Source organism: Cotesia glomerata, linkage group LG1, assembly GCF_020080835.1.
Source record: "Cotesia glomerata isolate CgM1 linkage group LG1, MPM_Cglom_v2.3, whole genome shotgun sequence".
In the NCBI taxonomy this organism is placed as follows: Eukaryota; Metazoa; Arthropoda; class Insecta; order Hymenoptera; family Braconidae; genus Cotesia; species Cotesia glomerata.
In genome coordinates this window covers 30,789,164-30,803,527 of record NC_058158.1, presented here as the reverse complement: position 1 = coordinate 30,803,527, position 14,364 = coordinate 30,789,164, and the positions used below count along the sequence as shown (strand labels likewise).

Sequence of the window (14,364 nt, the reverse complement as noted above, 5' to 3'; positions counted from 1 at the left end):
ACTATATAATGCTGCTACAGTAATACTATTAACTATATATGTATATAAATAAGAGTGTATATATGTGCATTAAACTCACTCTTATTCTAGTACATAATGGAACACGATATTGAAGAAGAGTATACAATGCGCCCGTGACGTCAGAATAAAGCCGCTACCCACGTGTCGCACATAGTGAATATCTTCTCAGGTCCACGTGGATAAATCTTTGGATCTTTAGTGCAAAGGGACGATTTGTGCTGGATTAGATCAATCTGTTGTAGATTTATGGCAAAACTGTCTACAATCGCCTCAACCCTTTTTTAGATGTTCTAAAACCATCTGTAAATTTAATAAATATGTTTTAGACATAAGGAAGGTGCTAAATATTTAAAATAATTTTTTAAAGACTTAATGAAATTAAATAGAAAATTTTCAAAGCTTAAAAAATTTTTAAAGACAAAAAATTTTAAAAGACACATTTTAACCCTCTTAAACTTGAGTGATGAATGAATTATTATTATTATCATTATGATATTATAGATGTTGAAGATTTAACGATGAAATATGTTGTCAACAGATTTAAATACGATGAGAATTTCTTATATAATAAAATGAAAAATTTCAATAGATCATTAATCATCGGAAAATCAGTATTGGTTAACGTTGAAGTTATTCTGTGTAATGAATCGATGAAACTACTTACGTGATGAAGAGGAATAAATACTACTACGCGAGTACTGTGGCATTCTACACGCAGCGGGAATGTATTGGTGAATTGGAAATGTGATAGTTATCGAAGAAAGTATGTATATAAGCAAAAGGATCGAAGATAGTATAAAGTATAAACTAAAAACAAACAAAAACAACTTTTAAGTCTCCTGCCTTTTTTTATTTTCTTATTCGGTTTGATTTTTTTCCCTAACGTCATTTACTTTTTTTGCCGTCTACATCTTGATTTTGGCTCCCTATACACATTCATAAAATATATACATGTCTGAATGCATATGTATATCTGTAGATATATTGCGTTATATTCTGAGTGTGCAGGCTATTTCCGTCCCTTACAAAATCGAGGAGGTAAAATTATAATTTGTCATATTCATCAGAACACCCTCTCTTTATCGCATCTATCTACGTATACATATATTTCTGTACTTTTATTCAGTATACTTTTTTATCCTGATAAACTCTTTCTTTTTATTTTTCTTTTTTTTTTTTTGATTTTCGCTTCGCCTTTACTTCTTCCAATCAGTTAACATCGAAACTATGAGCTCAGGTAAAACTAAAACCATATATCTCTATTTGTATTAAAATCTGCTGGGTATTATATTAATATCGACAATGATGTCTATCCATTTATATAAAATCTCCCTGACATCGCTTTACCCCCAGCGAAAACCAGAAAGCAGAAAGCCCTCTTCTTTTTCTTTGTCCTCTGTTTCGATTTATGCCGACGATGTACCATTGTTTCATCTTAACTTTTCAATCCACTTCGTAAAAAAATATGATACTCTATTATTTAACATTTTAATTTGTATATGAGACTTCAAAAAGTTCATAACATCCAAAAATTTTTAAATTAAAAAATAACCGAAAATCAACAAATTATTTTAGTATTTTTAAAAGTTCATTGAACTCAAATTTTGAAATAAAAATGATCCATTTAAAAACTTAATTTTATTTTGATATAATCATTGAAAAAAACTTCAAGTGTAGTCATTAAAAAATTTAAAGTTTAAAAAAATTTAGATAAATTTTAAATAATCAAAATTAATTTTGTATGAATACTAAATATTTGAATATTTTTCAATTATAAATCATTTATTCCCATTAATAAAATTTTCCAATAACTTTAAACCTGGAAATAATAAAGTCATAGACATTTTAATATGAGAAATTTTGAATTAAAATAAATCACTAATAATGAGTTTAACCCGACTATTGAAGATTAAAATGACTTAAAAAATAATATTCAATCGGCAATAATAGTATGATCTTATTAAATCACTCCATTATCGTTCACTTTTGATTTCAACAACTGTACTAAACGATTAAAGTTAATAATAAACTACCACCAGTTTATTAACGATCCAGAGAATAGAAGACAATATAATATAAAGCAAAATTTATTTCAGTGTTTCAAACTTAATCTTAAATAACCAATTGAATATTAACATAAATTTGAAACATTAATGAACGATAAAATATAATATTTAATTAAATAGCTTGATAATAACAGGTGTTTTAAATACTCAACTTTGAAATTTATAATTATTCCCTAATGGCATACCGAAAATTGTGTAGGTTTGTATTTCATCAGATGTCAATGTGTGGAGGAAATATCAATCTACAAACCTTTTAATTAGGATAATTTATAACCTGAGTATTCATTCCAACCATAAAGTGCGTATTTCATCCATTTTGTTGATATTGAACATTGAACATTGAGCATATATGTATGTGTATCTAGTGTGAGTGTGTAACTGGTGTACTAATAAATAAATACATATATCTCACACCCATGAGAAATTGAAAATATAGACATAGACAGAGAGATATTTAGTATGTATCCACATGGATCCATTAGTCATTATAAACGAGGCAAATACAACGAGACAATTGTGTGCCAGCCGCAATACTGAAAAGTCCATTGATTTTGCTCTTGTTTCCCGCATTTGACGCGTTACAGACTACTCTCTCCTCCTGTTATTCGTCTCTGTACTCTCTACTATAACTCTACAACTATTATACACACTCGTTCATCTATAAACGTATATATATATATATATATATATATATATATATATATATATATATATATATATATATATATTATAGTATAGAACTATAGGTATAACAATTGGAAAAGCGCGGCTTCGGGGCACGCATGAACCAAGTACCGCGTGTACCACTACAGTGAAACTACTCAAAATCAACCAATAGTTGTCATGTGTTCAATCATACAGGGTGATGAGAATACGCCCCAATACCTACCTCAATCCATCTAATACCTATATAACTACTATACGTGTACTCTGTACTAGACTTAACATCAGACAACTGGATAAATGTACGTATATATAAGCATTCATCGCGATATTAATGATATATATCCACACTTGTATGAGTACATCATCCCCTCTGGAATATAGATTCATTATGCTCGTGAGTGTTACCGGCAATGTTCCAAGTTTCGAAAACAACTATTTCTACTATTATCCGACGATGATGGCCATTGTGTTCATGTTACCTGCAAATGTTTGTATACAAGTACTCCTATGTAGCCGTTCACCGTTTACTTTATTTTATGTACTTATTATTGTATATTATTCATTGTATTTTTTAATTATATGTTTGTTTTTGTTTTTAATAAACGATAATTAAACGCATGCAAATTCTGACAGTGAGGATAAAAAGTTTTGTTTTTCAAACCGTAATAAGTGGCCGTTTTTTTATTTTGGATAAAACATTTTTTTTAAGTGTCTTACAAGGATAAAAATAATTAACTTGATTAAAAAAAAAAATCTTGAATTAAGTAAGGAAAGTTTTTGAATTAAGTGAAATTTACTTCAATTAAAATAATTTTCTTGATTCAAGATTTTTACTTTGAAAATAATTGAGCGTATATTTTGAATTCAATTAAATATTTGGGACGTCAAAATACATGTTAAAAAAAAAAAATGTTGTATTTTGATAAAAAAAATTGCGAATATATATTTTTTAGATTTCAATGTAGACACGCATTTAATTGAATTAAATAAACATTTGTTTACGAAAAAATATATCCGTTAAATATTCAATATTTTTACTTGATTCGATGAAATTTCTCGTTACCACATCATCAATAACATATTCGCTTGCAGTTACAAATATGTACATGTTTACGTTGAAAAAAATGAAATATTTTTTTTTTTTATAACTAACAAAACAATTACTTTATTGTAAATATTTTTCATTTACCAATAATTACACAAGTTGAGCTATAAATTAATTGGAAAATTCAATTATTCGAGGTAGGAAATCATATTTACAAAAAATATTAAACATTCGTTATTATACTGACGGTTACGCTAAAAGTTGATAAAATAAAATCTCAATGACTGAATCTGTAAAATTTCAATCGAAATTATAACACTGAAATTTATGTGAATAATACATTTTAATTATTAACTCATTACTTTTGAAATCAACCAGTTAAATAATTGACTTTACATTAAAGCTCAAGTCTATTTTTGATAAATTTAAATATTTATAGAATTAATATTGAATAATCGTAAATGAGGTATTTACATTAGCGACAATTTTAAGTTAAATCCATGTAGTTAAATTATTGAATAAAATAATCTTAGTAAAAAATAAATATTAATGTGTAAAAAAAATTTATCGATTTCTAATTAAATTTAACTTAAGAAAATCGAACCGTTGTTAAAATTGAATTAAAAGTACAAGAAAATTCGTATTAAAAAATTGATTGCTTTTTATGCAGTTGTCACCATCGGTGCACAATTATTATTTACAGTTTAATTTTTTTAATTTTCAGATCTCAAGTACTTTGAAAATTGAAGTGTACTCATGAATATAAAAATAAGTTAGTGATAAATTTTGATTGTAAAGTAGCCGTAAAATGATAATAAACTTGAATCCTAAAAAACGTTGGTTACGGCATGACTCTCCTGGTGTAACATACAGTGAACGTGCCATCCATCATTTATATTTCATAGCGTAAGCGGCAGTACACTTTCGAACGAAGGAGAATAAACTTAAACGGGCCGTTGAGATTTTAACAGTACAGAACAGATAAGACCAGAACATAAGTAAAAGTAAGTTGTAATGTTTGATGGGGTGCAATGTCTGCTGAAAGTTAAACCGTTTAATTGATCTAAATTTTCACGGTCTGGTGTCTTGTGTCGTTATTACCACGAAAAAAAGTTAATAAAAATTCAGTCACATACACCTGGACACATTGATAACTTTGTCATGCATAAATTCATTTTTCCATTCACTCACTCATTCATTCATTTAATGAATAACAAAATAATCCGTCAGTTTAGCTGTTTATTAAAAAAATATTTGATTTATTAATCAATAAAGATAAAAAAATGAAATATTCAAAATTTCGTTATCACTCGTAATTTCTTGGATTTCATATTTCACGTTTTTGCTCGTTTGCCTGCTGCATATTCGCTCCTCCTCTGTCTCTCTTCAGGTCTTTCTATCTATACACGAAAAAGTAGAGGTAGCTTTTTCCTTCCCTCTTCTCAGGATACTTTGTCACCGTCGATCGTAGTTCGCTGGGATCCTCTACCTCCTCCTCCTCCATCCTCCTCTTGCACCTCCACCTCCAGCTTCGCCTCCACCGGGTCGCTCCTCCAGCTTCACCTCCTCGTACTACTCGACTCTTTCTCAAACTCTCATGAACGCGAGACTCTCAGTCGCCTTCGCAATCCTCCTCCCAGTCCTCCTTCTCTCCTTTTCCTTCAGACTGGCACCCACAGTTTCTTCTTCCTCTCTCCCACCTCCCACTCAGGATACTCGGTACGGTTTTTTACTCTCTTTCTCTCCTATATATTTACTACCATCATCTCGGCTCAACACACACACCCTCCCAACCCCCGTATCGCAACTCTCTGCCAAATAACACGAAGCTTTCCCTCTTTTCCTCTGCCTCCGTCGTCTATTCCACCGCCAGAAACTCCTCCTTCACCCGCAGAGTCTCTACTTTCTTTCTCACTCCCGGCGTCCCGTTTTACTTCATTAGGGGATATGAGTTTTTCCACCCTCTTCTTCGTCGTCGCACATGAAAACTGCTAGCGCGAGTAGAGGGCGTATCTCTAATTTCTTCTCGAGCTTCTGCATGGTACTCCTACACTGCACGGACCCAAAATAATTACAAAATTCCACGCACTTTTTACTACACCGACTGTTTTATTTTCTCATTTACTGTCTACTTAAAATATCGTAAACTATTTTATCATTATATTCTCATTAATTCTACACAAAACTTTTATATTAAATTATAATATTCATTTAATATATACGCTTCTATTTTCCCTCCCTTTTGTTTTTCAAATTAATCATATAGGGTAATAAATTCGTAGTTAAATAATAAAATCAAATCTATTTCAAACATTTACTCAATTATTGAAAATTATTAACATCTCGCAATTTTCAAGATTTTTTGAGCAAAAATAAAAAAAAAAAAATTACACTTCGAAATTTCAAAAAAATATAAATGAAAATTTTTTTAGTACTCATTAATTTTTTAAGCAAAACCAAAATATTATTCTATATTTATTGATTTCAATTTTACATTATTTTTGGCTTTGAGTCAAAAAAATAAAGATTTGAAAAAAATTAATTGCTAGTTATTTGATATTTAATGTAATTAACGCATGAAATACACCAACGTCGATAGGTTGAAAGTTCATATTCATGTCCATCAATCTAATTAAAGCACATTACTTTATTGAATCGACCTATTATCTGTTAGCTTGATAAAATAATCAGGTAAAACCTCGTTGCTTTAATCCGCTCATATATTTTTCAGCCCAATTTCAAAATCCACCAAAACGGCATTATGCCATTTAACTTTTTATCTAAATTCAAAAATTGTAAAAAATATAAATTTATATTCTAAAATAGTTTTTAAAGTTAATTAATTTAATGGAAATTCCAGAAAGGTGAAAGCATATCGACATTCTGTCCTCAGCGAAAGATATCCTTATACATTCTATTTCTATTCTCATTCCATCTCTCTCTCTCTCTCTCTCTCTTCACAAATATCGATCGACATAATACTTTTTGTCGATGTTCAACTCTATTATTTATATACATATATACAGTGGATGGTGTGTCTATGTGCACTTTGCCGAATTAAATATTTAGTGGTATATATCTGTTGATACAAAAATAACATTTTATATTCTTTCTCCGAACGAAAAAAAAAAAAAAAAACATAAATTCATCATTATCACAACATTCAAATAAAAATAATTATTTTTATTAATTACTAGCAAAAAATATTTACTCTCACCCTCATCAGCTTTTAACGATCCTTTGTACCGATAATTAGCTGCAATTATTGAAGATTAACTGCTTTTTTCATTCAAAAGCTCTTACTCTCGTTAAACAAAAAAATAAATGTATACATGCATTTATTTTTTCGTCCCCGTCAATAAATAAAACGTATGCATATGATATTATATGTAGAACCCTTATATTAATGATTACAGTCCTTGAAACACAAGGGGATTACAATGTAAAACATATATTGTATATTCATGGATGTAAAGGGAAGAATACAAAGCCAGAAGTTGTGAATTTCGCAAGTTCTCTTCTTACAGATATACGGTGTTGTTCCGCGTGCCGAGTTTCTTATTCGGGTGCGAGTTCGAGTTTTGCCCGCGGGGCAGGTCGATGGGTGCGCGCGGATCGATCCCCCGCGGGTCGTAAGGGGACTGCGACAACGGCCACCTCTTCGTCGGTACGTAGACGCATTTGACCAAAAAAGTTTGAATTATTAATCCACTAATCTCTTTCTTCTCAAACTCGATTCATTCGTTTTCCCCGCTTCTGTCTTTACTTCTATTTCGAGCTTTAACTTTTTGACAGCTACCAATTATTGTTTATTCAATATAAAAGAGCTCTAACTAAAGTTCACTTCTTCTACCTTCTACCTATGCACTGCAATTATTATTCAGATTTTTGAGCAATAATTTAATTATTGTTAAATAAAGCAGCAATTGATTTTTAAGTCCAAATATTAATAATCCGCAAGTAGTTGAGACAAACGATATAAGCTCTGTAGTATATACTTTTCTATATAGATATAAGAGTATAAAGCGCATGGATCGATTCCCCTTGGTATACTTTTGAGCGCGCGGCAGGGATTCGAAACAACATTGGCGCCCTCTTTTCTCCATCAAATTAAAAAATTCTTAATATCAGTTTTGCTTTTAAAAAATATTTTTTAAAAAATCCAAACCGCATCATCTAAATATTTCTCCCAAGCTACAGGATTAACGACCCGTGTGACATTTTTACAACTTTATGCAGAAAAAGGCAAGCATATCGATCAATATATATATTTCAACAGGTCAGTGTACCCAAATATATTTATATATATCGAACGCGAACCTTGATGACTATTTAAACGATAGTGATAAAAAATGTGAGTAGGTAGATTTATAAATCGATAGATGAGTAACGCAGGAGATGGATTTTCTCAAAGAGCCTGATGAGAGTTAGTTTTCAACCCCTCGGTCATATATATGTACATGTATAAGCATATATATGTATATACAAAACCAGGGGTTGCGTAGTAAAGTCCTGCACCCTTATCGCCGAGGGGTCGAACCCCCAATAGAACCTATTTTCCAGCCAACCATCGCACGCCGTACTTTTCGTCCCTCAAACACGCTCCGACACGCCACGTGTGCGGTGTAAGCAGAATAGGAGCAAAACTACTCTCTGCACTCTGCTCTCCGCAGTACACGTTCTATCGGTGGTGGTATATCCTCAAGGAAGCTTGCATACAGTAGTTTCAGCCCCCGTAAACTTTACCGTGCATTTCTTTCTTTACAAACTACGCTGCGCTCGGGCTAGCTGGTTCACTCTATTATCTATTAAATTTTTTGTTTCCGTCTTATTTATAAAGCTTGGCTCCATGAACTTCATTTGGAGAAAGAATTTTTATTTGTAAATCTTTTTTTATTTTAACTTGGTAGAATTTTCAGCCATCCTCAAAGTTACTTTTAAAGTTTTTATAAACATCGTTTACATAAAAATTATCCGAAATTATCTTTGGACTTAATTTTTGGATTTTTTTTTTGTTTTATTTGATTTAATTTGATTAAAACAATAGCAATAGACGTAACAATTAGTAAATTGAACTATTTGTATGTAATTTTTAAATGGAAGCAAACAAATGACGGGAAAAATAAAATGATAGAATATATTGAAACAAAAGTGGTATCGGTAAATTTTTTATGAGGCGAGGAAAATGTAAAGCGATAGAGTAATTGAAGAGAGAAATTTTAGATGAAGAGAGAAAGAGTGTTAGATAGGATATAGAATATAGAGGATGATGGGGAGTATATGTATATGAGTATGAGAGGAGAAGGACGAGGGACATTGATGTGAGGGACGAACGGAAGAGGGAGGGTCCAGGGGATGTTGGACGTCGTCCACGTCCCGTTGGTACCCCATCATCACAGCTCCCGCTACGGGTGTACTACCATACTACTATTCCACCAACGCTACGGACTTTACTCGATGTTAGCACGATCGATACGACCACCTCCTCCCCTAGGATACTGGGGCCAATTTTTTTACCGTTCGACCCTCGCGTCTGCGCATCAAACCTTATACTCATGGTCTATATATATGTCTTCTCCACTGCTACAACTATTACTACTACTACTACTTCCTATCTCCGCTATACTCCTGTTTATACAAAACCGTGAGCATTTATTATGTATCTATGGTTGATATATATATCTATATGATACGCGTACGTCTATGCGTCTGTACGATCCAAAATCACTCACATACGTTTTAAGTGCGCATCATGTACATTATGAATCGCGCGTAATACTGAATTTGCACAAACATCATATCTCTGATATGCTTATGCTTGTGTGTCAATCCACCAATCAGTTATATCGGATATATGTGTATATAGGCGAGTTATTATAGAAAACCCTTGAATATACTGTCAATTGCATAGCAATTAAACCTAATTATCTTATGCTACACAAATTTGCTTTAATACGGATACCTATGATTGAAAAAATTTTTTGAATACCACCCGATAGTTAGGACACCAATACTTTATGCTTACTAAATATTTAATTTTTGATTTAAAAAAATATTTGAGAGACCAAAAGTATTTTTAGCCAAGTAAATGTTTTTTTTTTTTAATATTTTTTAAACCAAGAAAATTTTTTTGGTTCTAGATAATCCTTTCGGTATATATGAGTAAAATAAGAATCAATGGGATCACAGACATTGTACAATGCTAAAAAAATTTACGTAATTAAAGAGAAAAAATTTTGAAGCAAAAACGTTATTTTTAAGAGTATCATAATTTTGAACCGTGAAAAAAAAAACTATTGACATAATTTTTTTTTCGCTTTATAATTTGAACTTTTGATTTTTTTCTTTTTTTTATCTGGAGGCAATCAACAACTTGTCGTACTAGTTGCACAATATACTATTATCAGAGAACAGTTGGATGTGGTCAAATAAAGTATTAATTTAATAAGAAACACATAACGTATAGATATGCTTAATTTAACAAAAAAGAAAATTTCAAAACTTTTTTTTTCTTCGAATAAATTAATTGCATGGAATGGATAATTTATGTAAACTTTCTACTGACGTCCTTAGCATAAATAACTCAAATCTTAACTTATAACTCATAAGTTAAAATTTAAGTTATATGGTACATCAAATACTCAAAAAACTTACAACATAAATATCCAATTAATTATTTTATTTTTAAACTCCAGCTTGAATTTTTATAATACAATTTTAATAATTAATGAATTTGATAAAATTTTAGTAAAAAAAAAAAAAATAAAATAATAGCAAAACATAATATTTGATCGAAGAATAGTAGCATTTATGATAAGATTGAATATGGAAATTTTCAGGGAATATTCAAGTTTGTAATACAGAGTTATTGAATAAATCCATGCCGTATATTGAGTTGAATGGTTATTTTACAGAGAAGACGTCGAGCGATGTAACAAACAGCAAATATGCGAGAAAGAGCAACTGAACCCGGCTAAATCTCAGTGTGTACGTATAAGTAACTATATAGAGTGTAGTTTGAGTTGAGAGTTGAGTTTATATAGTTGACACATACGAAGTGAAGGTTATATTTAGGTGAACTCTGGCATTATTCGAAGACCGGATGAACTCGACGGACGGATGTACGTATGGACCGACCGACGGGAAGCAGTACCAGAGAATATAGCTCTAGTAGCACATACACACACAGTATAGGGCCTCAGAATCCTGCTGTCTGTTCAAGTCTGACGGTTGGACGTAGTAGCCCACGGCAAGCTTGACGTTCGATCGATATATCCGTTCACTATATATTCAGTATATCTCGACGAATCTCGCGAATAAACAGTTCTGAATTTACCTTTTCCATCTTCTTCTCCTTCACAGAGTTGTTGCTTGTCCATCTGTTATCCTCTATATTTAAGTTCATACAATATATCATTACACATCCTCACTGATGATATGGGCGCCAACATTCAGTAACTAGAAATCTATATTAGTAATATAATATCCGAATACACTGATAAAAAATTTAACTTGATTCATTAGAAAAAATTTCAAACCAAAATATTTATTTTAAAAAATTTCAAGTTGAAAAATTTTTTAATTAAGTAAAATTTACTCAATCTAAGAAAAATTTTTTTATTCAAGAATTTTATTGCTCAATTCAAAACAATGAAATTCTTGAAAATAATTTTTGTTGATGAAATTTTTTTTCTTGAACCAAGATAATTTTTTATCAGAGGATAAGTAAATTTCCGGAAGTCACTAAAAAAATTTACACTATACCATATTATATCAAGCTCATTATTTTTTAGTTTATGTCCAGTGAACAATTTACATTTTATTTTTTTCTAAACTATTAAAAATACTTTTTATCCCAATTGACATTTTCAAAACGTCATTTTGGAGTTTATTTTAATTCTTATTTCCAATACTAGACTACTTGTGTTGTATTCCAGTCTGTTTACATCATTTTGTATGAAGGTTAGGTACAGTATAAATTGCGCGTAGTCGTGAGTCAAGATGACTCGTGGTCACAGTAGATATAGCATATGAGTCAGACAGAGATTGTTATGACATACTCAGAGATATTGAATACATGGAGTTATTTGTAATTGTGTAGAAATATTATTGCTCCTTTTTTTTTTCTTTTTAAAATAACTAATGAACCAAGAAAATAATTTTTAAAAAACTTCATTGTCTCAATTTAAAATTCTTGAATTAAGAAATTTTTCTCAGGTTAAATTAATTTTACTTGATTCAAGATAAATTCTTCAAAATAATTTTCTTGGTTCAAGAATTATTATCATTAATCAAGTCAATTTTTTTTGTAGCGTGCAAACGAAATTCTGTGTAAATTTTTTTTTTATTTTCAGTAATCAACATGTGTTTAAGGTTAAATATTCATATCAATTTATTGACACTAAACCGGAAGTCGATAATTTTGAATGAAAAGTGTAGGTGATAAGAAATAATAAAATTTATGTCTAATTCCAAAGGAAATTTTTGACATGATAAGATGATTAACGCGAAGAAAAAATTTTATCAAAAAAATAAAAAATAAAACTAACCATATTCTATTACATCAACCATTTTGTTGACAGAGCTAAGATGATATGACGTCACATGGCCTACATGATAACCCCGGCGTCGAATAATGAAGATAGAGAGTCACTTCTTCTTGTTAATCTCAACGTGTTTGCCTAGACCGCGATTTAATACATTAAATGTACTGTCACAAGCGACAAGTCAAACAAAATTTTTTCTTTATATTGTACACTCTCTCTGTTCATCGAGAAACTAATTGCTTAATTAATTAACTCAGCAATTCACTGAATACTCGGTTGTACTATATATAATAAGCAATAAATTGATTGTTGTAAAAATAAATTTAAGTTATTTAATTTATTTAAAACCCTTTTTTATTTAGTCTTATTCCCTTCTCTTCGACTAAAAATACCAGTCCGTAAAATAAATTTATAACATTAAATAGATTAACTTGGATCGTAAATTACAATTTTTTGGGACTTTTTTCTTTTTTATCATAAAACATTTTTATTTATTTTTTTTTGTATTAAACATTCACCGGTACGATCACCACTGTTAATTGGCTCAATAACAAAATTAAATAATAAATCGATTATTTAACCGTGGATTTTAACGGCCAAAAAGTAGATCCGGAAAATTGGAACTGACATGACAGTTGTCAATTAGGGGCTATATCAAGCCTAAAACTCGGAAAAATTAAAATTGACATAAATATAATTTCCAATCATGCTCACATTTGTTATCCATTATACGCGATCACGGAAAATTAATAATTTTTATCATCATTCCTTTCATTGACAGGCTCCGATTCATCGCAACTGGTTTCGACAAACGAAAATATTAATACACCATAATAATTTAGTCGTATGTCAGTATATTAAATTATTCAAAATAAAAAATATTATTATAGACATTCTGTAAAATTCAAAATATATTTTTTTTTCGTTTCATTAATAATTTGTCTAAAATATCAGTAGTAAAATCTCTTAAAAAAAAATTTTTAGATACTTTTACAATTGTATAATTTTTTTTTAAACCACTACGACATCCCAAAATGAGAAAATTAACCACCGAGCTTAGTGCAATTTTCACTTCATTGGCATTTAAAATTTTCACACCAAATCATTTTCACGCCCCACCAGAGACCCATTCTTTTTCAGAGTATATACACGTGTTCAGCGAAAATAACAAAATAGCCCCATCTAAAAAATTAATCACCATTTTTCGTTTTTTATTTTCCGCCTCTACTAACCAATTTAATAGCCGCGATAAATTTTTCTACCGACAATAATTTATTCAAAGCCATTGATCCTCGTAATTATAAAATTCCAACAACAACAATATTTATAAAAACAAAATAATAACATAATTATTTATTTATTATTTTAATTTGTTTCTCCAGGTGATTTATGTACCACACGCATTACTCGTACAGACTGATTACCTCCATAAACATAAATCTTTTGGATGACACTAAAAATAGTAGAAGTGGACTTGCTCGATTTAATAACTTTTTGCGATGTTATTTATTATTAATTCGACATATTATTAATCCAGTGTAAATAAAGTGTCTAGTCTATAAAATGGCAATACTAATAACGAATATACCATCAGAAACAATTCAAATAAATAAATAAAATACTAATGAAAGTGATACGAGTAGGTGCAGAATAACAACACCGAACACACATACGTATTATATCCTCTGTGCTATCCTCACGGTCATTCAGGCGATAAAGAGGATCAAACAGGTTGTGTGCGGGTGGAAAATGATAATGACAGAGTTGGAATCATTCTAGCTTGCCAGATACATGTATGTACTTATACTGTGTCTACACTGTATATGATTCATATGAGAAGGATGCTGCTTTATGGTCCTTCGCTGTTACTGTTGCTGATGCACCGTAGTAATGATCGCGAGGATGATAAAAAGCACGATGATAATAATAATAATAACGATAAAAAATGATAATAAAAAGACATGCACACAAGTTATACAGAAATAACTTGAACTCGAAGTTGGTATCATCAACATGAACG

The 14,364-nt window shown here is 30.3% G+C and overlaps 2 protein-coding genes across 2 annotated transcripts in view; one reads left to right on the top strand and one right to left on the bottom strand.

Moving 5' to 3' along the window:
• Positions 1-303, bottom strand: part of LOC123275368 (transcription factor mef2A) — a 50,173-nt gene extending 49,870 nt beyond the window's left edge. The window contains exon 1 of the mRNA XM_044743460.1: positions 80-303. The gene's annotated coding sequence lies outside the window, so the exon portion shown is untranslated. The remainder of the gene's footprint in view (positions 1-79) is intronic.
• A 13,665-nt stretch (positions 304-13,968) lies between these two features.
• The window catches only part of LOC123275016 (protein O-mannosyl-transferase TMTC4-like), a 1,369-nt gene continuing 973 nt past the window's right edge, over positions 13,969-14,364 (top strand). The window contains exon 1 of the mRNA XM_044742891.1: positions 13,969-13,983. Coding sequence (XP_044598826.1) covers positions 13,969-13,983 — 15 coding nt within the window. The remainder of the gene's footprint in view (positions 13,984-14,364) is intronic.